Raw genomic sequence first — 24,446 nt, forward strand, 5'->3', positions numbered from 1 at the left:
TTATTTTATTTGTTGATAACCATCCTAATGGGTGTCAAGTGCTATCTTATGGTTTTGATTTGCATTTTCCTAACAATGGTGAGCATTCTTTCAGATGCTTGTTAGCCATTTATATATCTTTGGAGAAGTGTCCAGTCAGATCCTTTCTCCTTTTTTAAATTGGGTTATCGGTCTTTTTTTTTTTTTTTTTTTTTTAATTTATTTGAGACAGAGAGAGAGACAGAGCAAGCATGAAAAGGGGAGAGAGAGGGAGAATCAGGCTTCCTGCTGAGCAGGGGGCCCCATGTGGGGTTTTGATCCTAGGACCATCTGAGACACTTAACCATCTGAGCTACCCAGGTGCCCTTGGGTTATCCGTCTTTTTATTATTGGGTTATGAGAGTTCTTTGTGTATTCTTGATAGGTCCCTTATCCAGATTCATGACTTGCAAATATTTCTCTCATTCTGTGGGTTGTCTTTTTCACATTCTTGATAGTATTCTTTGATGCACAAACATTTTAAATTTTGAGGAAGTCCAACTTTATTTTGTCCTTTGTTGCTCATATTTTTGGGTCATATCTAAGAATCCATTGCCAAATCTGAGGCCTTACAGATTTACTTCTGCTTTTGCTTAAGAGTTTTATAATTTTAGATCTTACGTTTAGGTCTTTGATCCATTTATTTTATTTTTTTGTATATATTTTTTTTTATTGGAGTTCGGTTTGCCAACATATAGTATAACACCCAGTGCTCATCCCATCAAGTTCTAAATTGATATTTGTATGTAGTGTGAGTTAAGGGTCCAACTTCATCCTTTCGTGTGTAGCTACCCGATTATCCCAGCTTCATTTGCTGAGAAGACTCTTCTTTTCCCATTGAATAGTCTAGGCACCTTGTCAAAAATCATTTGATCATAGGCGTAGGTTTATATCTGCACTCTCAGTTCTGTTCCATTGATTTATGTATCTGTTGTATGCGATAATCACAGTATCTTGATTGTTGTTAACTTTTATAATAATTGCAAGGGGAAGTCAGGAAGGCGAGTCCTTCAACTTTAGTCTTTTCTAGGATTGTTTTGGTTGTCTTTATTTTTTTAACTCCTTATATCCCTGTGTCTAGAATAGTGCTTAGGATATAGTAATTTTTAGTGAGCATTTATTTCAGGGATGGTTTAGAGTAAATAGTTCAATTTCAATTTGATTGGTAAATTGGTATCTCTAAATACTTTCCCAACTGTAGCTAACACATTTTCAGTATATTTTATACTCAGTTCCTTATTATTCCTGTCAATAAGTTTCTAGTAATGAAGTATATCATGGGAGTAGGTTGCTTTTTAAAGGTCGTGTATGCACTGAGGAAAGAATCATAGATAAGGAAAAAGGCATCAGCAAAGGTTTTAGTGATTAACCAACACAAAATTAAGCTGTAAAGAAGTATTGAGACTCAATATAATTAAAATTATTCTTGCAGGAGAGGTATATATTTGTATACTTAAATGTAAGCTTTCAGAAATTGAGTGGCTTCTTGTATTAATATATTAGAACTTTTGTTTGGGTGATTTTAAGTAGTCACAAAAATTTAGTGGCATTTTGTTTCTGTTAATCATTTTTTTCTCCCTCGGCAGGAGAACTTAGAGTAATAAAACTATTTATAGTTTTTCTGATGAGCCCAATCAAGGACCTGTCAAAAATGCTACATATTTGTTTGGTATTCTGGTACCATCTATAGTTGAGAAGTATGTCATTTTTTGTATATTTGTATATTTAAGTGATAACCAGCTTTGTCTTTTAAGTCTGAAGGTTTAGATCTTCTGTATTCCTTTTTAAAAATTAGAGGTCTATGAAGAATCTTTCTGATCTTATATAAATTGTAGAAACTGGGAGCGTTTTAATTGCTACAAAATAAATTGGTTGGATTTGACTATTTGTAAATGTTTTAACCTTTAAGATGAGATGATGTTTGCCTTTCTGTATTATTTTTGTCTGTAAACAAAATTTTCCCTCTTCTTTGTTTCCTAAAGTAATTGCTATATGATTCTATCATAAAATACTTTAGCTAGACTGTGGAGTTAGTCACTTTGAAAGTCATTCATTGCTTCTCTTTATATATGTTATAGATAGATAGTGTATCATTTCATTATGACACTAAAAAAATCTAGAGCAATTTTTAAATTAAAAATTTATAAATATATTGTCTTTAGTGCTATATAATAAACCTGTCTATCTATCATTTTTTGCATAAGCTTAAATATGGAACAAGTGTTTTCAGACATTGGATGATAACACTGTACCCGATTGTCATCACTGAGACAAGGGAAACAAAGTGCGCCCTATAATTACCTTGATTTTTCTGCCTATAAGGTGTTCCAGGCTGTGGTACAGTCTAAATCCCAGGCAAAGCAGAATGGTCTTCTTGAATTGAAGGAGCAGATTGGAATTCAGGGAGACTGAGGCAGTTGGAAGTTGAGGGCAGAATTCTAGAGAGGAAGGAATGATATTGAAAAGAGTACCAGAATCTACGCAGGCCCCCTTGAGTCTTTGAATGCAAGATGCACTTGTATAGAATAGAAGCTCTGCAAGGTTAGGCAAAGAGCCATTGGGGAATTGTGAGCTGAAAGGTTGCTATAGCTCACATGGGGCTTGAAGGGTCTTGAATTTCCACTGGTCAAAGTGGAAAGTTTTTGTTGTGTTGATCACTTGGGACATGTGATAAAGATTTGGAAGATTCATATCTTAGTAGTGGGGTAACTGTTCCTAGAGCAAAGGCATGTCTGAAATTACCCGAAGCAAGCTTGAAAACAAATCTTGAAAGGATAAAGTGGAATTGCAAATAATAATAGCTTGTTTAAAAAAAAAAATTCCTATACTTTTTAAAGAACAGCAAAATGTAGACATTCAGCCGCATAAAATTATAATGTCTAACATCCAACCAAAAATTACTAGACATGCCTGTAAGCCCTAAAAGATGACCTATAACCAGGAGAAGCTTTCAGCCAATAGAAACAATCCCAGAAATTTCAAAAATGACAGAAGTAGAAGAAAGAGTTGTTGATATAGTTATAATTATATTCAGGTATTTAAAGGGAAACATGAACATTGGAAAAAAAAAGATATAAAAAAGACCAAATGGAAATTTTGAAGATGAAAAAAATACAATATCTGAAATGACAAATACACCAGATGGGATTTTCCAAAGACTAGACATTGTAGAAAAAAAAATGACTGAACTTGTGAACATAGCAACAGAAACTATGCAAAATGTAGTACAGAGTAAGGCCAGGAAAAATGTACAGAACAATGATAACATATGAGAACATATCAAGTCATCATCATATGTGTACTTGGAGTTCCTGAAAGAAGAAAGAAAGAGGGGAAACTGAAAAAAAAAAATTAAGTAACTGTAAATGTTTCAAATTTGGGCACTATAAACTCATTGATTCAAAAAAATTTGGTAAGCCCCAGGAAAGATAAATACAAAGACAACCATCACTGGAAAAAAAATCACTGCTTGAATTTTGTTCTTCTATAGTTTCTACCCTTGTCAGTCTTATAAATAACTTTATTCTTGTGTGTCTTCTCTCACATTTCTAGTATTGTATTACATGAAATGTTTTCCATTTTTCTCATTTACCAAACCACTATATTCCATGCTTACTTAAAATCTTTTTTTCCCCAAAGGCTTTGCCTCTATTGTATTTAGTTATTGCTTTGATTATGAACCGTTTAAGAATTTATTTATTTATTTATTTATTTATTTATTTATTTGGATTTATTTATTCCTAAATTAACTGTTACTAAATTAAATGTAATTTATTTTAATTAACCACTTTTGCAGGGAGTATGGAGGATTGTGTTATCCTAAACGTACAACAAAAGTGTGTCAAAAAGATTGAAAATTATTTTATTAGTTGGTTCACTTCATGACATTCATGTGATTTTTAAGTGTGTTTTGTGTGAAGCCAGTATTTGTGGTTGGGAAGGGATTTGTCTCTCTTCTTGGCTACTGTGGAAGTGACCTTGTAGATTGAATATTGATTTTGAATTAGTTATGCATCTGAAACCTTTATCCTTTGAGTGTCTAATACATGTCAGGATGAGGGATTTTGAAGAGAACCCTGCTAGATGTGTGGTAAATATTGTCTAGGTCATTGCTTCTCTACCTTTTTTGGGTCATAGATTGCATTTGAGAATCTGATGAAAACTGTGAACTCTTGACTCCCCTGAAAAATGCACATAATAAAAATTTACATTCATTGTTCAGGGATTCATGGTCTGGTGGTTGAAGTATAAAGTAATATAGATTTGATGTGTTAACTTTTTTTTTTTGGCTTTTCCTATTTTTTTTTTGTACATGTTGCATTTAATTGTATACTGTGAGACATTTCTTTCTGAAGCTGTAGGTGGTGTTTATTTTTGGCATACACAGGACTTTTAGGTTGCACATTTCCAGTAAATTTCACGTTGGCCTTATATATTCAACCACAGTTACCAATTATGTTCCCTTGAGTGAAGAAAGCTATATAATTAAAAATAGGAGCTTTTATTTTTTTGTCTCCTAAAATTGTTTTAGACTCATTTAATTTTTTTCCTAGTTTACATAGTTTTTAATTAGGAGAAAGTTATATTTTTCACGAGACAACTTTGTGTGTGTGTAAATCTTTAATTACATCTTTGGTGTTGGGTAGTGCTTTAATTGTTGTTAATGTGCCATTTCTAAGGATTTCATAATCCCTACAGGCATTGTTTCTCTCAGGTGAACAAGTTTTTTTTTTCTCTTTTGGCCCCTAACCAATGAGTTGATCTTGCTTATTAAAATAGTATAGACAGAAGAGTTGTTTCGATTGACTTTGAGACTGAGTAGTGTGTGAATAGCCTGTGTGTGAAAAAGTCTGCATGGCGTTAGAGAACCGTGCCTCTGTGTCTGCCTGTCCAGTAGCGGATGGTGATAGGGTAGACACCGAGAAGAGAAAGGTAGGTTCTCTCACGACTGTCCCCTACTTAGTGCCCATCCAGCGGCACTTTTCTGTCGGGACAAGCGGGCAGCGTGGTTGGCTGGCTGCCTGTTCCCGGGGGCGCACGTTTGCTCTGCTCACTCTGCTCTGGGCGTTGTAGTTTTCAGCAACTCCGCTGAGCTCTGCCCTCTTCTGTGTCACCTGTGTCTCCTCTCCTCCTTCCAGTCATGCCTTCAGAGCTCTCGAATCTCAGAGGCCGCCTTGTTCTCCTCCTCCCAGTTCTCAAGGCTCGGTCCTGTCTACCAGCATACTCTGTAATCTTTGATAGCCTTACTGAGCGCTACACTCTAAAGACTTGGGGGTCTATACTCGTGTGCTGTATATCTAGTTCTTTCTATAGACTGAAAGCTTGGAGGAGGCAAGAATGGTGACTTTCTCGTTCAGTGATGTATTTTTTGCCAACTCCTAGCACAGCACTTTCCAGGAGGGTCATTGTTGAATGAGTGACGCAGTTATTGTCTTGGAGGAGCTAATTGTGTCATTGACACACCTACACACACAGTAAAGTACCAGTTAATGGGTATTTTTAACTCTAAATAAACCAATCACTAAAACAAAGACCTGAGAAACAAACAAAAACAAAGAATAAAATAATATACATTTAAATTTTTGTATTGTCCCCTGTCACATCTCTTATACAAAATCCTGTTCTGAATGAAAAAAGTTGCTAATTTCAAAATATTGTTCTCTGATTTAAAAGGCTTGTTTTTCTGTCCCTCTATGCTCTTTTTTAGACAAAAACACACACAGGTTTACACAAAGTGAATGAAAACACTAGCCTGATCTGAGGAATGCTCTGTTAGAGGACCAGTATATATTAGTGTTCCACGGGGGGACAGGGTGTAATTCTTAGACGTGGTAGAGAAGGTGAATAGCTACCTGAAAGAGAGGATTTGAGGTAGGCCTTTTATTTTATATGCAGAAATAAGGGCAAGAAAAACCCTCACTTTTTCTTTTTTTCATTTAAATTGTAGTCATACTGTGTCCCCAGGCTAATTGAGACTCAATATTTTAGCTAGGCTAACACCTTTATTTATAGGCGAGGAAATTTAGATGTGGAGTGGTTAAAAGACTTCAGCAAAGATGTGAGTCCTGCAGCTGAGCAGAGAGCTAGTCTCTGAGCTGTTCCCATGCTCTTTTTCCAGCTGGTAGGGACATCCTTCTATAGGGAGAGTAATTTTCCGTGTCTGCCACCAGGAAGGGGCCGACATCCCAGCAACCAAGCTTGGGGTGCGAGGGGTCTGTGCTGTGGAGGTAGACCAGGACTCCAGTTCTGGCCCAGGTCTTTTCCACCTGAGCACACAAGTTACCTTTGCAACTGTTTTTTCTATTATATACATTAGAGATATCCATAGTACCTTTGGGGGTCATCAGGAAGGTTAAATGAGTTAACATTTGTAAAGTGCCTAATTGACTACCTAGTGTATAATAGGTATTTGATGATGAATACCTCTCATCATCAATGAGAATTGGCCCTCTGGGCAAATAATCCTAAAATGGATTCATAAGGCTCTGTCAAAGATTAAGTGAAATTATGTAAGATAGTTAGCATAGTGCCTGGTAAATGGTCAGAACTCAGGATCCAGTGGTAGCATAAGTTACACTGTTAGAATGGAAATTGTTCATTGCTATGTAACAGATTATACAGCTGATTAAAAACAAATAGAAATATGATGCATATCCCCATTTTGGAAGTTACTAATTTAAGTGGCATTTCTTCACCTATTATTTGAAATTTTTTTACAACCCAGTCATCAGTTATATTGATAAAGAATTGCTTAAAATAATACTAAAAATTTCATTTAGTCCTAGTTCTTAGTCTTTTGTATCTGTACAGTAATGTCATTTATTCAGCATTATCATGTAACTGTCCCATACAACATTATTAAGGTAACTAATTAATTCTAAAATAATTTTTATTATAGAATAGTTTAGAGACAATTGCAAAGATAGTGCCTCATTTCTTCTTTTGTTAAATCTCACTGTGTACATTTGTCACAACTAGTGAACCAGTATCGATGCGATATTCTTTACTAAATTCTGTGCTTTATTCAGATTTTGTTCATTTTCCCCTAATGTTCTTTTCCCAGTTCTAGACCCCATCCAGGATATCCCATCACATGTAGTCACGTCTCCTTAGCTCTTTCTCACCTTGTTTTTGAAGACTTTAATAGTTTTAAGGAGTGCCAATCAGGTGTTTTGTACACTAGTCTTCTATTTGGGTTTGTCTGCTGTTTTTATCATGGTTTGACTAGAGTTACGGGTTTTGGGAGGATGGCCACACAGATGAAGTGCCTTTCTCATCGTATCAGGGCCCATGTTCTCAGCATGACTTTTTACTGATGCTGTTAACCTTGATCACTTGGCTGAAGGCTGAGAATGTTTTGTCAGTTTTCTCTACTATACAGTTAACATTTTTACTCTACTTGTCCATGCTCTCTCTACTCCTTGGAAGTGAGTCACTAAAAGTGAAGTTCACACTTAAGTGGTGGGGAGTTAAACTCCACCTCCTTGAGAGGGGAGTTTCTACATAAATTATTTGGATTTTCTTCTGTACAAGAGACTTGTCCCATTTCCCATTTATTTATTTATTTTTTAGTAATTATATCACTATAGACTCATGGATTCATTGTTATAATTGGATATAATTCTGTATCTTTATTTTGTGGCTCAAATTTTTCCAGCTTTTGCCAGTGGGAGCTCTGCTTCTATGTCCTTCTAAAGTACTCTCATTGGTTTGTTTTTTGTTTTTTGAGCACTTCCTTCCTTGCTGGCACTACAAGGTGCTCCAAGCTCATATTACATCTTCCCCTCGCTCTGGTCCTGGACTCAGCCATTTCTCCAGTGAGTCCTGGTTCTTCAATTGGATCATGATGTTGGAAACCAAGATCTGATCTCAGATAAATGAGCTTTTTCTGTGCTGATGTCAAAGCAGAGGTAAGAGATTTTATGTCCCAGTTGTCTAATTGCTTTCCTCACTTTTCTTTGCATTTTATGCCACCGAAAACCTGGGCGAATAGATCTCATATGCTTGTATTTCCTAGATCTATCCCCCCAAACAGGTGGGGTTCATCTTTTGAATGTGTGTGTGTGTCATAGGGCATATTTATAGTTAACTATTTAAAAAATCGAATTAGAAAGAAAGATAACTTGAGCTAAGGAGATTCAGACAGCTCATGTGCTTCCCACAGTAAGTAGCTCTTCCGTTACTTGATTTCTAAGAATGACAGGGAGTAATTCATGACGGGAAGTGTTTTATTTGTTTTCAACAAATAAATTCAATTTAGAACAAAGGAATTTAAAAAATGTTCTCGTTTGTGAGAGTAGGTAGAGGAACATCATAATTCTTTTGCCTACCTTTGAAGTTTTAAACATTTTTCTTGTTTCTCCCTAAATTCTGTAATGTTTTGTGTGCACTTGGCATGGTGGAAGACCATTTGCTTCTCCTCCCAGCTTTGATCCAGTTTTTCGTCTTCCAACTTTTCCTGCTTAAGCCCCACAGTTGTCTTTAGTTAAGCCTAAAACAACCTTTTGAATGAATTAGCATTCTTATTTTATGTTGCTTTCTTTAAATTTTTTTCCATTGGCATTTCATCATCAAATGCATTCACAGCAAGACTGACATGCTTATTTTCACTTCTTGTGTTGAAAGGACATCCTCCCACCTTGCTCCCTGAGCATTCCCCCTGTACAACTTGTTGTATGGCTGAAAGGCCTCAAGGAAGTGCATCTCAGAAGGGTTTTTGTTCCATTTTGATTGTCTCCTTGCTAATCTGTATACATATGATCTAGTGTTGATTTGCAGAGTTTTGGAAAAATATATATATATACATATATATATATATATATGTATCTTTGAAGCCATTAGAACTGGTAAAAAATAAGAAAGTGCATCTGAAAATATCTTATTCTTTGCACTCTTGTTTTTAAGTCCTCAACTCTTTACAGCAAAATTGCAGAAATAACAGGAATAATCACATTTGTCTTGCAAGCTGTAACATGACTCCTATGTATTTAAATACCTAGAGCTTCTCTCTCTCTTTCTTTCCCTTTCTCTTTTGGTTCTAGTTCTTTTCAAGTAGTTTTCTACTTAAGCAGAAGTTAGAGATGATAATATGAAGTGTTTAAAGCATTTTGTTACATTTGTTTATGTGGTTTTATAAGACTTTATTTTCCAGAAGCCTTCATCTGAAAATATATTTTTTAAAGTATATAATTATTTTATTTCTTAATGATGAGCAGGATATATCCATGTGGAGTAACTGTTCTTTTTATATATATTTGTTTTTAGTCTTTGTGTTCTTTTTTGTTCTACTTAGTATAGGAGTGATAAAATCTACTTTGTGTAAATCTGTGACATAAAAGACTTTTGCCAGAAGATCTAAGGCAGGGCTTATCCATGCAACCACTTAACCCTTTCCAAGATGAGACCCTGTCCATTTCTTCTATAAAACATATCTGCTGATGCTCACAGCATCATGACTGCTTATGACTAATAGGCTACTATCTGGAATGCCCGTGCCATTCTTTTTCCACCAATTAAAATATATGCTTATCAAGAGTTCCTTGTTTGTTCCTAAATCTATATAGGTCTACTGTATGTTTTAATTGTTATTGCATAATTTAGCAAACTCTTATACAAATAGATGAAATGTGAATACAAGAGAGAATTATGATTTCCATATAACTGGAATTGCAGTGCTTTGGAAAGCCTCAAGATAGGTCACAAGAAGAAAATTGCTATCAAATAGACATAGGAAAGAGTTGTTAACATTTAGAAAGAAAAATCATGAAAATCCAGAAAAATTGCTCCATGGAAGTCTTTAGATTCTTGTTCTATTTTAATGAAATAGTGTAGATTGTAGATACTACACTTGGTTGCAGTGTTTGTGACCCATGACTTCTCTCAGGGACCCATACTACAAAACAAGGCTGTGGCCCTCATCAAAGTGCTGTTGGATTTAATCTCATTCATGGGCTTACAGCAAAAGTAAATGTTTTAAATTTTATATTTGTGGTAGTTATCTATATAATTTAACAAGACACACCAAAGCTTAATGGCTTAAAATAAAAACCATTTACTATCTATTATGGTACTGAGTAGTTCTTTTGCCTCTCATGATGTTGGCTTGGGTTCAGGGACAGCTGGAAGGTCCAAAATAGCCTCACTCACAAGCTAGCAAGTTGGTGCTGGCTGTCAGCTGGAAGCTCAACAAGATTTTGACCTAGCTAGGTTCTCTTTCATGCAGCTTCTCCACCTGGCTAGGCTGGGCTTCGAAGATCGTGGCAGTCTTAGAGCAGTTGGACTTCTTACATGGTGGCTAGCCTCCCCTGAAGTACCCAGCTGTAACTGACCCAGTGTCACTTTTACTATGTATCATTAGTAAAGCAGGCACAGGGTCACCCCAGGTGAAGAGGAGGTGATTATAGAAAGGTGTGTGAATACTGGGAGGCCATCAAAGTAACCAGCCACCAGAGATGTTTCAGTTTAAGTGTGCATGTTTTATTTTTAATGCTTTTGACCTGTATTTTTAAAATTACCTGGCTAACCACAGGTCCCAGTAACATTTGATAAGAAGGCTTCTAATAAATGAAGGAGTTTGCAAGCAGACTTATTTATAGTAATTTGATAAAAACTTGTATTCTCGGGGATCCCTGGGTGGCTCAGCGGTTTAGCGTCTGCCTTTGGCCCAGGGTGTGATCCTGGAGACCCAGGATCCAGTCCCGTGTTGGGCTCCCTGCATGGAGCTTGCTTCTTCCTCTGCCTGTGTCTCTGCCTCTCTCTCTCTTTCCTTCTCTCTCTCTCTCTCTGTGTCTCTAATGAATAAATAAATAAAATCTTTTGAAAAAATAAATAAAACCTGTATTCTCACTAATAAGAGTGGGACATAAGAATTTCAGCCCATGTTAATCTGATTCCCAAACCATTATTCCTTATACCCCATTGCAGTTGTTTTGGATAGTAGATAGTTATCTTGGCACCTAGGTTACATAATCACAATAATATTAATGGCAGAAATCGACCATCATTTAGTTCTTGCAGCCTTTAAAAAAATCACATTCTTCAAATACTTGTGATTGTATTTTAATAGATTTTGGATAATGATTAAGTCTAAAGTATCAAAGATAACATTTTTGCCTCACAGATTCACTTGTTTAGTAGGTAGTTGTGGGTACGTAATCTGCACCAGGACAGACAATGGAGAAACAGTGGTAAAATGATAGATGGGGTCCCGGCCCTCATAGAGCTTTGAGTCTGATTGAGGGGTGAGGGGATAGTTCTTGTTTGTTTCCATGGGAGATACTTTTCTTTTCCTAATCTACTTTTGTTTGAAAAAGAAATAAAATTTAGTTAAAAAAGAAAGTCTGTCTTGAAAACGAATACTCAGTAGGTTTATAAAGATCTTGTACTCTGAATCAATGAAGAAGTAACTAGTGATAAGTATGAGTTTTCACAGCAGCTTCCTTGGAGGTTAGCTGGTAAATGTTCAACAATAGGCTGACAATATAGATCAATTGACTTATTAATTAAATGGCTCTTACAATACGAACCAACCATGCAGCCTCAAAATTAGCTTAGCTCCTTTTGATGTATACTGCTTGCCCAGTAAACTGTACAAGTTCTTAAAAAAGGAAACCTAGAAAATCTACCGTCTCTGCTTCCCTCCCCCTCCTTTCCTTTCCCTCAACAGCAGCAATCTCCTTTTAATTATTATTTAATAGAGAATAGGTTAATGAGGAGGTAGAGGTGGCAAAGAAGACCTCACACAGGTGAGCTTAAGTGACTAAAAGATCTTAATTCTAAGGATTTTGCTAAGGAACTAGTAGTGAAGTATTTTTTTTTTTTAGGGCTTTTGCAAAACCACAGATGTTTTTGAACTCCTCTAATCCAACTTTATTATTTTATGGATGAGCTATTTCAGGCACCATGTGGTTTACCTACTGTGTCACAGCAAAACTATGTAACCTCAAGTTACTTGAATTTTTGTCTTGTCTTCCACACGTTTTCCATTGAAAAATGACCAAACTCCCTCAGATTGAGTTCAACACATACTTTTCTTAGACCAGATTTTATGTCAAGTGAATAGTACTTGGCAAAGTTTTATGTTAAAAGAGTGAGACATTGTTTAATGTGACTGTCAGAAGTTTAGCATCAGAAAGAAATTTCACATTTATGTGTTTTTCAACACAAATAAGGCCAGTGTTTCCGGGCAATTGATGTAGACCTTGTACTACTTTCCTTATCCAAAATAATTGGTATCCATGGAAACATTCTGAACTAGTCAACTGACCACATTAGCTCATCTCATATGAGCTAATACAAAATGAGGTTTTGAATGGTTTTGGTTAGTTAATTGAAATGATGCAAGTTCTTTTGAACTTACCACTAGTGTTTATATTCCTAGATTTTGTGTATAAGTTTTTTTTTTTTTTTTTTTTTTTTTACAGAAAAATTTTGCTTAATGTCCCTTCACACTGCACTATTACATATTGCTTCTAAGTTAAGACTCCCAAACAAAGTTGTTTTTCCCTGGCTCCTTTTAAGATTTTTTCTCTTCATCATTGGTTTTTAGGAATTTGATTATGATATGCATAATCAAAACCAATAGTTTTTTTCAAATTGTTCTGCTTGGAGTTTGTAGAACTACTTGGATCTGTGAACTAAACAGTTTTCTTCAAATTTGGAAAATTTTCAGCTCTTAATTCTTTTTTTTTTTTTTTTTTTTATTTATTCATAGAGACACAGAGGCAGAGGCCTAGGCACAGAGACAGGCAGGCTCCCTATGAGGAGCCCGATGCGGAACTTGATCCCAGGACCCTAGAATCACGACCTGAGCCAAAGGCAGATAGATGCTCAACCACCGAATCACCCAGAGGTGTTCCTCAGCCCTTAATTCTTAAAATATTTTTTTCTGTGCCTCCCGTTTTCATTTTAGATTCTAGTAATACATGGGTTACACTGCTTGATATTGTCTCACAGATAACTGATGCTATGTTTTTTCTTTTTTTTCTGTAATCTTTTTCTAATTCATGTTGGGATAGTTTCTGTTGCTGTCTTGAAGTTCACGGATCATTTCTTCTGCTGTGTCTCATCTGCTTTTAAATTCTATACAGAGTATTTGTCATTTTAGGTACAATTTTCATTTTTGCAAGTTCTACTTGAGTAATTTCTGGTCTGCTTATTGATCTTTTTCCCCTTGTTTGGGTCATAGTTTCCTTTTGTTTGATAGCTCTTGATAGGATGGCAGACATTATGCATAGTATCTATTGAATGCTAGACTTTAATTCCTTTAAATATTTTTGGACTTTGTACTGACATGTGTTTTTTTGTTTGTTTGTTTGTTTGTTTGTTTTTAAGATTTTATGTATTCATGAGAGATACAGAGAGAGAGGCAGAGCCTGAAGCAGAGGAAGAAGCAGGCTCCCTGTGGGGAGCCTGATGTGGGACTCAATCCCAGGGTCCTGGGATCATGCCCTGAGCCAAAGGCAGATGTTCAACCACTGAGTGACCCAGGTGCCCTTGTACTGACATGTGTTAAGTTACTAAGTTACTTGGATGGAATATATTAACATATCCAATAAGTGTGTGAATACCATCTTGATGGAGTTAAGTAAATCCTAAGAAAGTATTAAATGTATAAATTCATCTTTATTATAATGTCTGTTCTAAAATTCATTTTAATTATGAGTTATATAGTGGCTGGCAGCACCACATGGTACGTTTTTCTACCTCATTTTCTGTGTGGCATAATGAATAAAGAGTGATGAAATACACTGTTTTTTCTTATTTTAATGCATCATTTATGACAGTATTCCTCTGCTTCCGTGTGATTCTGTATGTCTCCTGTTAGAAAATTAGATAATTCGGAAATACTTTGGAATAAGTAGTGTTTATTGTGTCTGTGAGGGTATAAAGACTGAGGTAGATGACTTTGTTTTATGATAGGTGTGGGTTTAAAAACAAGAGATCTTCATCTTCTGTGCAAGTATTACAGGGACTTAGTTTTCTGCTTTTATTTGGAGAGTGCAGCCAAATGAAATTTTCCATGGGTAGAGAATAACTTGTCCATAGTTGGATGACAGCACAACACAAATATTTTTTTCTGTTTCCCCAAATTAAATTTTTCATAAAAGTTAACATTTTTATTATATGTATTGTCTGATTCTTTTTATCTGCCAAAGCACCAGACTTGTTTCCATCATACATAGATTAGAGAAGGGTACTTATTTGAAAAATAAACTATTCTCTTCAGATCATGACTCTGTCCTTAGCTCTGGGGGTTTGCCATTGAACTTGGCTTACTGAAGTTTGGGTGTTTTCAGTCCTTCTTCAAAAAATCCTTTTCCACTTTTACTTGCATTTTATTAATTTATTCATCCACATGAGACTACAGGGTACCAGTAAAACATACCATTTTATATGCCTGTTTTATATTTTAGTGTTTCCCTAATAGCTATTTATTTCCATTGTTTTGATTATTTTGAATATTCACAACTGAATTTTCTGAAGTTTTTTTAGAATGTTGACTTTACAAATTATGTATTAGTCTTTTTTTTTTTTTTAGTTTTAGGAAGATTTGTCAGGTATGCAGTCACCTATGTTCTAAGGCTGGGATGTAGCTTTAGATCTTCTGACTCCTGAGTTCATGTCTCTCCTCATTGCAGAGAGCATGTTGTAAACAAGGTCTTGTATGTTCCTTTATCTGACTCCATTTTTCTATTTACCCTGGCATTCCCTGCTGTCTGGCCTCGATGTATTTAACTGCCTAAATATTTGTGCTGTAGTTTTGTAGTGATTACCATTACCATTCTAATATATGAAATATCTTATTGTGCTGAGACACTGAATGGTTTTGAACACTATTCTAGAAACTTGGAGATACAAAAGTAATGCAATACATTGTCTTTACCATTGACTTTATCTTAGAGGGGAAGAAAAAAGTTACAGTATTGAATTTGAAAGGATTTAGAAGATGCTACAAATATTAAAATGATCTCCAGTCCTGTACCGTGGTGAACTCAAAGGTGGATTTTTCTTTCTTTCTTTCTTTCTTTCTTTCTTTCTTTCTTTCTTTCTTTCTTTCTTTCTTTCTTTCTTTCTCTTTCTTTCTCTCTCTCTCTCTTCTCCTTCCTTCCTTCCTTCCTTCCTTCCTTCCTTCCTTCCTTCCTTCCTTCCTTCCTTCCTTCCTTTTTCCTTTTCCTTTTCTTTTCTTTCTTCCCTTCCCTTCCCTTCCCTTCCCTTCCCTTCCCTTCCCTTCCCTTCCCTTCCCTTCCCTTCCCTTCCCTTTCTTTCCTTTCTTTCCTTTCTTTCCTTTCTTTCCTTTCCTATTTTTATTTTTAAGGAGGCTCTGCACCCAATGACCCAGTGTGGGTCTCAAACTCACCACAAGGTCAAAAGTCACTTATCCTACTGATTAAGCCAGCCTGGCGCCCCTGTTCCTAATGTTAAGCAGATGAAGTAAGGAACTCAGGTTCTTTCAGTGGGTAACAAATGAGTCTGGGACTTCCAAGGCTTATAAAAGGAGTAGTAGCAATCATTGAGTGAACCCCCAGTCCATTATTACTCTTTTGTTAAGCATGCATTATTGGATTTAATCCTCACTGGAGTCTAAGTATTATCCTTATTTTGGAAATGTACAGTGTGGAGATTTTAGATAATTTGGGCAATCACCATAGCTAATCACCAGGGCAGTCAGGATTTGAACCAAAGTCCCTCAGAACACAAAGCCTGCAGAGTTAATCATTCCAAACCTATGCTAGTAATAGTAAGCACCACAATGCAGGGAGAGGAGATTAGTGGCCTTGTCATTGATGGACATATCTTCTTGTCAGCTGAATCAGCTATTTTGCAGTGAGTGTAGAAGTGGTTGTAGGAAATTTCAAGTTCATCTGGAAGTTGTATTATTTGTTGTATGACTGTGTGATACTTCAGTTATAGATGTAGTTAGCCTAAGGGAACACACCTATTTAAAACTTATTTCTAAATTTGCTCATGGTTTAATTTGTGGTCATTAGCTTTCAGGGTATTTCATTTGTATGTCTTAATGTGTGCACATATGTATGGGGGCACGTGTACTCACAATACCTAGAGTCATTTCATCTGATTAAATCAGTTTTGACCTGTTAGAGGGATTCTTTATGGATTTCAGTGCTATAAATTTATATAATTCTGCAGCATTTTTATTTTTTGAAAGTTCATTTTCTGAAGTTTTATTTGTTAGTATAATTCAGCAATAATGGTGTCATATATTTTAGAGTGGTTTTTCTTTTTCCACCTCAATTTTGTAATAGCTTTGATTTTATATCAAGATATAAATTGCCAGGAAGAACACTGGTTATATCTTGGATGTAGTTTGGAGTTTGATTTATAAAATATGAAGTTTATTTTAGAAAGAATATTCAGAATGAGATAGATGGTGCTGTATATTTGAAAGGAGCTATGTGATTGATTCCTTCTAGTTTGCTGTTTGGGGATTGTATTTGTTCTGTTTGTATCAGTAAGCTTTTTCATTTTTGTTAGCTTTGCAAAATAGAACTTTATCAAAATAGTGATGTTACTTGAGAAACTGGCTGGGGATAGAGGATTGGCAGGAAGCATTACCAGAGAATAAGGTGATGAGGAGTGTATTTTGAAGGTGAAGAGAACCTAATTCCTTTTTCTTCTTCCACAGCGTCCTTCTCCCCTACACCCTCCCACCCCCCCGCCCCCACCAGCTCTGTTCTGTAGTGGTTAGCAGAGGACATAGAAACAATGACCTGCTGCTCCCCGGATCACAGTAAAGTGTTCGTATGCTTCCTGTTCTGTGTGCTTCCAAAAGAGGAAGTACTTGCCCACTCGTGCACCGGGCCTCCAGTGGCTAGCACACAAGTACATGCTTCGTTCTCTTTCATTTGTATCTTCTAGTCCTTTGCTCTCTTGTTCCTCAGTCTGTGCGTTTTTAGGTTTAAGCTCCTGTGTGTCAGAATTCTGTAAACAACAGGAACCGCCCGCCAGTTTTGCCTGCACAGTACTCCTGCTGTTTGCGGTCAGAGCAGAAGCCACCGCAGACCTTACTCCCTTTGGGCAAAAGAGAAGTTCTCTGAGTTCCACAACTAACGATAGAGGAGAAAGACCACGTTGCCGAGGAGGAGATGTAGCCATAGAAAAAAGTTTTACCAAGAGTTCTTAAAAGAAGCCACAAGTAGTTTAAATTTGAGTTCACTTACCACATTACTGAACATTTTCTCTGCTTTTTGTCTTTTGTAGGCAAGAGTGCACAGTGGGAGATTCAGCTTGCAAGAATTCTGAGTCTGATCCAGAGGATTTTTCAGATGAAATCAATACGGAGAACCTTTATGGCACCTCTCCCCCCAGCACACCTCGGCAGATGAAACGCATGTCCACCAAACACCAGAGGAATAACGTGGGGAAGCCTGCCAATCGATCTGGTTTGAAAGGTGAGTCTGGTACTTACAAAAATAGACAGGCTTGGCACTTTCAGTATGTAATCTGTATAACGCATAACTACTGATTGATCCTTTCTATGATCATGTTTTTCTTTTTATCTTGAATTTGATTTTAATGCTGCTTTTAAATTTCACTTAATTTTTGAATTATTACCAGTAGCAGTTTTGTTAATAAAGGAAAAAATAATTCTCCAGAGATAGAAAGATTTGTCCTGAGTAATTGTTAAAGCCAGCGGTGTGAGGCATTTGTATACCTGTTGGTATATAGAAGAGGTCACGTGTGCGGGAATCCATGCACTCATCCAAGATGGCTATTGATACATGAGAGAGATGGCTTTTTTATACTTTGAGTCGCTAGCTTTTGTCTTCCAGACATGATGTACTGGACAGTTTGGGAGAGGCGGATCCAGGCTTCCCTAGCCAGCCTGTGACGTGTGCTCTCTGTCAGTGACCGTGATGCTGTCCTACATATGCACAGCCCTCCTTCATGCTAAGCACAGTGCTTGGATGGTACCTCATCATGGACAGAACTTGCCTTCTACTTATCTCTCTGTTTGGAATCTCAGAGCCCTGATAATGTTCTGTTCCTAGAAGCTGGAAGTGTTTTCTGGTTTCATTTCATACTTCCTCCAGCATGTCACAGCTGTTCTTTTCTAAGGTAGATAAATCAAATCGTGCTGACTTGGTGCTTTCTTGTTCTCTACTTTCTGGCTCAGATCCTCAGATTGCTGAAGCCTTATGGGTTTAGAATTCTCCTATTAATTTCAGCAAGCCATTTGTCCTAAAACTGATCTCATAGCATTGTGGAATTCATTCGTCTCTTACTGCACAAATATGGATTCTATTCTTTATCTTATCTGGGACATTTTCCTATCACATGGTCTCCCTTACTGATATCAAGTTCATACCCATTTCTCCCTTTCTCTGGCCAGGTTCCCCTTCCTGCAGATATCTTCCACATATTGACCTTTTGTGGTTGTAAGGGGACACATTCACTCTTTGTCTGCATTGTGGTCCTTTCTCAGGAAAGAAGGAAGGCAAGAGAAATGGATTTTGAGGTGTATATTTGCTTGGGTGAAATTTTGCCCAAGGAAGAATTCCTAAGCTTTAATAGTCTTTCTTTTCCACAGGGAAGGTGATTTCTTTTCTTTCCTTTTGCTTTTGCTTTTCCTTTTCCTTTTCCTTTTCCTTTTCTTTCTTTCTTTCTTTCTTTCTTTCTTTCTTTCTTTCTTTCTTTCTTTCTTTCTTTTTCTTTGTAAGGATTTTTGCATTCTCAAATTATTTATTTTTAAAGATTTTTTTTTATTTGAGAGAGAGAGCGAGCGAGCGAGAGAGAGCGAGCCCCTGTGAGTTGGAGGAGGAGCAGAAGGAGAGGATCAAGCAGATTCCATGCTGAGCATGGAGCCCGATGTGGGGCCTGATCCCATGATACTGAGATCATGACCTGAGCCGAAATCAAGAGTCAGATGCCTAACTGACTGAGCCACCCAGGCACCCCAAGATATTTTTATTTTTATGTAACCTCTATACTCAGTGTGGGGCTCAAATTTACAATCCCCAAATCAGGAGTCACATACTCTACTGGCTAAGTCAGCCAAGCTCCCCAATTTTTTACTTTCTTTTAAAAGTTTATTTGCACTAGGATATTAACCTGTGACCTGAACTTATTATCCCCTTTGGAAACTGATAGCTTTTCATTGCAATTTATTATCTTTAAAATCAATCTTTATTCATTTTCTCAAAGATAGCTATAGAAGTTCCTTATCTAATATTTTAGATATTATAAAGTAAAGTAGCATCTACTGAATCAATATTATTTAATACGTATTTGCTTCGAGCTGGTAAAACTGAGAAGATGCCAGTAGCACATCTGCTGATGTTGGTTCATGCTATTTTAGAATAGGAGTTAAGGGCATAATTCTCACATTTTATAGATTGAGAAACTGCAGTATAGGGTTATTAAAGTAACTTTGAGGCCAGAAGTCTTGAGATAGTGACAGGACTATTTTTATAAATAGTTCTCCTGGAAAAAAAAATAAAAGAAATAGTTCTCCTGGTTCTTGATTTGGACTTTTTCCTAGTACAAGCAGCAGATGTTAAACTTACCTGAATGCAGTACTTGAATTAAGTGTACTGTCTTCCACTAATCAGTCAGAAAACCAGTCACTAGATTTTTTTTTTTTTAAGATTTATTTATTTATTTGAGAGAGAGAGAGCGCGTGAGAGAGCATGTGCATGCATACCCACATGAGGGCAGGGAGGGGCAGAGGGTGAGGGAAAGAGAAACTTAAGCAGACCCTATGCTGAGTGCAGAGCCTGACATGGGGCTCGATCTCAAGACCCTGAGATTGTGACCTGAGCCAAAACCAAGAATCAGACACTTAAGCAACTGCACCGAGCAGCCCTGGTGGCTTAGCGGTTTAGCTCCTCCTTCCGCCCAGGGCGTTGATCCTGGAGACCCGGGATCGAGTCCCACGTCGGGCTCCCTGCATGGAGCCTGCTTCTCCCTCTGCCTGTTTCTCAATCTCTCTCTCTCTCATAAATAAATAAATAAATAAATAAATAATCTTAAAAACAAAAACCCAGCATTACGAAACTGCACCGCCCAGGCACCCCAGTCACTAAGTATTTGTTGAACTCCTACTGTCCTTCTGGGATGTGTGGGAAATAGAAAATGGAAGGTTGTTTCTTTTCCTTCAACTTTTTTCAACTATTTATTTCGTAAAATTACAGAATTTTAGCTCTGGAAGGAGTCTTACAGACCACCTATTCCAGTTCCTGCCAGCCAGGTAGAGTCTTAGAGACCACCTATTCCAGTTCCTGCCAGGTAAAGAAATGTATGGCCATATATCTTTTGACCTGTACCTATATAACAGCAAACGTAAGAAACCAAAATCCTTAAAAACTTATTTTTTTCTTGTTGTCAAAGATTACAGTTTGTTATAGGAAATTTAGAAAATTAAAGCAAAAAGAAATAAAAATACATATAAAGCCAATACACAGAAGTAATAACTTTTACCATCTGTGGTGAAAGCCCTATGCCGCATAGGAATCATGCAGGTAAATAGGCAGTGCAGGCTCGTGTGGTGGAGCTAGAATGAAGGGTGGTGAGGTGAGGCTGCTGCAGTGTCCACAGGAGGGACTGGGAAGCCCTGGGGGTAGAAGACTTCTGGAACAAGTGACATTTGTGTTATGACCTCAGGGCTGAGGCCGGGAGGCCAATATTTCAAACTAGTGTGTGATTCATGATAATATATTGGTCTCTTAGTATTTTCAAGAGCTTTTAGAATTAATTAGGTTGGTCAGATTTATTTTAAAAGCTTTCCAAGGAAGTATGAACTGATGCATTCTTCCTTTCTCACTGCCACAAGCAAAGGCTCTCTGAATCATACTATTCACTTTAGAGCTGCAGTCCAAGTTGGACTCATCTTTTTAATAAATGTCACCAATAATATTTGCATTTTTTCTGGTTATCTATTGCTGTATAACAAACCACCCCCAAAACTTGGTGGCGTGAAAGAACAACCATTTTATTTTGCTCATGATTCTTTGGGCCACATACTTAGGCAGATCATAGCTCATCTCAAACACATTATGTCTGGAGCTTTAACTGGAATGGCTCAGTTGGCTGAAGATGTTGTCATGGCCTGGATAGGGCCCTAAATGTGGGGTTTCACTTCTTCTCCACATGGTGTCAGCTGCGTCTCTGTGGTCCAGCATGGCTCCTTTACTCACATGTCTAGTGTGTGGACTGAGAGCTGGCTAGCATTGTTTTTTTCCCACATGACCTTCAACATGGTCATCCTGGGATTCTTCACAGCATACTTGTTCCTGGGTAATTGGAATTCTTACATGGCAGCTAGCTTCCCCTACAGCAAGTGTCATGAGAGAGATCAAGGTGAAAGTTGTAAGGGTTCTTAGCTTAGGAAGTCACATAACACCACTTCTGCTGCATGGTGGTGCCATGCTACACAGGGCTGCCAGAATTCAGTGTGGGAGGGGACCACACAGGGCATTTCAGAGGTAGATGTGGTTGCAGGCTGTAAGGCATTAGCACCTACCTGCATTTGATAGAAAGCTTTGGGGCATTAATGCCCAGTCAGTCTCTCCTCTGTAAAGGCAGACATCATAAGCATTTCTGAAGGACTATAAGGACACAAGAAGGTATCTGAGGGCACCCTGTTGTAAGGAGGGGAGAGTAACCATTAACAGTTTTTTTTTTTTTTTTTTTTTTTTAGCAATGGTAGCTGTTGTCATGAACTGATTACATGGATATGATTCTTTAAATATTTTTATTATTATAGGCTCAGAGTAACTACTACCAATCTATAATAGCAATGAACTACTATAGATTTATTTTTTGTAATTGGAAATTCAGTCCCAGGCCACTTTCTAACCAACTGGCTATAATTGAGAGTTCCCTTGAGACCCTCTTCACGTTCCATCATTTGCTAGAACTGTTCACAGAACTCAAGAACACACTTTACTTGCGTTTATTATAAAGGACTCAGGAACAGTCAAATGGAAGAGATGCATAGAGCAAGGGATTGGGGAGTTGGGGTGGGGGGGGGATGACCTGAGACTTCCCAGTCCCGCCAGCATTAGTGTCCCGTTCCCTGGATGTGTTAACCAGCCTGGAAGCTCATCACATTTCCTTGTTAAAGAGTTTTTATAGAGTTTAATCTCCAGACTGCCCCCTCCTAACTCCCTTCTGGGAGGTTAGGATGGTGGATGGGAGGTGCTAAAGGTTCCAGCCCACTAATTATTTGCTTCTTCTGTGCCCAGCTCTGTCCTGAGGCTATCTAGGAGCATTCCCTAAGTCACCTCATTAGCATAAATACAGATGTGATTGAAAGGGGCTCCTGTGAGTAATTAAAGATGCTCCTATCATTCAGGAAATCCAAAGGTTTTTGTTGTTGTTGTTGTTTTAGCAGTTCTGTGCCAGAAACCTGGACAAAATCCAAATATATTTCTTATCATATACCTCAGTGAGCAACTGCTAGCAAAGGTGTGGGGAGATGACAGCTTTCATACAATGCTAATGGGAGTGTAAATTGTCTCAATCCTTGTGGGAAAGTAATTTGTTAATATAGTTAAGGGATGGTTGGTTATGTTCTTGACCCCACATATCCACCACTGGGACTAGACTTTAGAGAAGTTCCTGAAAAAAGATTCACTGTGTCATTCATTGTGATTTCCAAGCATAGTATGCAATTGTGTAACCACCAAGCAGGGTAGTTCAAAACTAGTGTCTGTCATAGTGGTTGTCTGGGATGCTAGGGGACTGAGGAGAGGAGACCCTTGGTTGGGGACGAGGGCGGGGATGAAGGACAAAGGTGAGGTTGCCATTGCTAAGATGGTGTGGGGGTGTGAAGGATGAAAGTGAGGCCATCATTGTAGTATTTTATTTCTTGCTTTATGTTGGTGGACTCTGAAATGATTGCCAGTTTAGAAGTGTGCAAAATGATATTTTATCCAATTTTTGCATTTCCCTGGGAATTTAAAAACATTTTTGTTTTCAAAACATGAACTACTGGTTTTAGAAGCTGTGACAAATATGATAGCAATGTTATGATGTCTAGGTATGAATGGTTAGTTCCTTATTACCTAAAAAAAAAGTTAGCTATGTGACATCCTGACTGATGTAACCTACCGGTTAAGCTCTCGAATTAGCTCACCCACCAGGCTTGATTTCATACTTTGATGAGTAACAAGATTTAATTGTGGTATTATTTAAATTGTACTTTAGGATAATGGTAAATAACTGCCAAATTACAGCAATTAAGATTTTAATAAATTTTGGACAATAATTAGTCATATATAGCTGTTCTTAAGATTGGTTTAAGGGAAAGATAGTCAAAGTATCTCCACCTTAAATTTTTGTGCCTTTTAACATCGCAGAAAGAAGTAAATCTAGTTCACCTCATAGTTTAAATTAAGAATTAGGGCAGCCTGAGTGGCTGAGCGGTTTAGTGCAGCCTTCAGCCCAGGGTGTGATCCTGGAGACCTGGGATCGAGTCTCACATCGGGCTCCCTGCATGGAGCCTGCTTCTCCCTCTGCCTGTGTCTCTGCCTCTCTCTGTGTCTCTCATGAATAAATAAAATCTTTAAATAAATTAATTAATCAAGAATTAAAACACTCAAACCAAGTTCTTTTCAGAGTGAATCTGCCTTGTAATCAGTGTCAGCTTCATTTTGCCAGCAGTATTATAATATACTGCAATAGCCAAATTATAGAGATAGAACTAATACTTCAAGATATTTATATCAGAATTTGAACCTACATGTACATTCCTATATACGCATACTGATTTCCCTATCATAAATATCTCAAGGTATATGTATATATAAATGTGTGTATAGGGCAGCCCGGGTGGCTCAGCGGTTTAGTGCCACCTTCAGCCCAGGGCGTGATCCTGGGGACCCAGGATGGAGTCCCACGTCGGGCTTCCTGCATGGAGCCTGCTTCTCCCTCTGCCTGTGTCTCTGCCTCTCTCTCTCTCTCTGTGTGTGTGTGTGTGTGTGTCTCTCATGAATAAATAAAATCTTAAAAAAAATGTGTGTGTTAAAGTCTGTATTTGCTAACAGTAGTATGATTAGCTACTTGTTTTTGAAAGAGTATAATACTGCTGTAAATTTGAGTTGATAAAATGCTTACAAGTCTATAGAATTGACTCCTGAACAATGCCAGGGTGAGGGTTAGGGGTCAACTCCCTGCAGAGTCAAAAATTGGTATATGACTTTGACTTCCCAACAGCGTAACTTTTAATAGCTTACTGTCAATTACAAGTCTTACCATGATGTAAATAGTTGATTAACGCATATTTTGTATATGTATTATGTACTGTATTCTTACAATGTAGTAAGCTAGAGAAAAGAAATTTTTATTATTATTGGGGATTTTTAAAGAGAGAGAGAGAGAGGGTGGAGAGGGGGCAGAGTGAGAGGGAGAGAATCTTAAGCAGGCTCCATGCCCAGTGTGAACCCAGTGTAAGGCTTGATCTCAAA

The 24,446-nt window shown here is 37.3% G+C and overlaps 1 protein-coding gene across 10 annotated transcripts in view; it reads left to right on the forward strand.

The window, feature by feature from the left end:
• The window catches only part of MAP3K4 (mitogen-activated protein kinase kinase kinase 4), a 110,850-nt gene that overhangs the window by 20,415 nt on the left and 65,989 nt on the right, over positions 1 to 24,446 (forward strand). For 9 of the 10 annotated variants that reach the window (XM_049114198.1, XM_049114172.1, XM_049114179.1 and 6 more), the window contains exon 2: positions 17,239 to 17,429. In XM_049114198.1, coding sequence (XP_048970155.1) covers positions 17,239 to 17,429 — 191 coding nt within the window. Of the gene's footprint in view, positions 1 to 7,813; positions 7,929 to 17,238; positions 17,430 to 24,446 lie in introns of those variants that run through there. The other variant, XM_049114183.1, reaches the window with a different exon arrangement.

Source organism: Canis lupus, chromosome 1 (genome assembly GCF_003254725.2).
Source record: "Canis lupus dingo isolate Sandy chromosome 1, ASM325472v2, whole genome shotgun sequence".
Taxonomy (NCBI): Eukaryota; Metazoa; Chordata; class Mammalia; order Carnivora; family Canidae; genus Canis; species Canis lupus.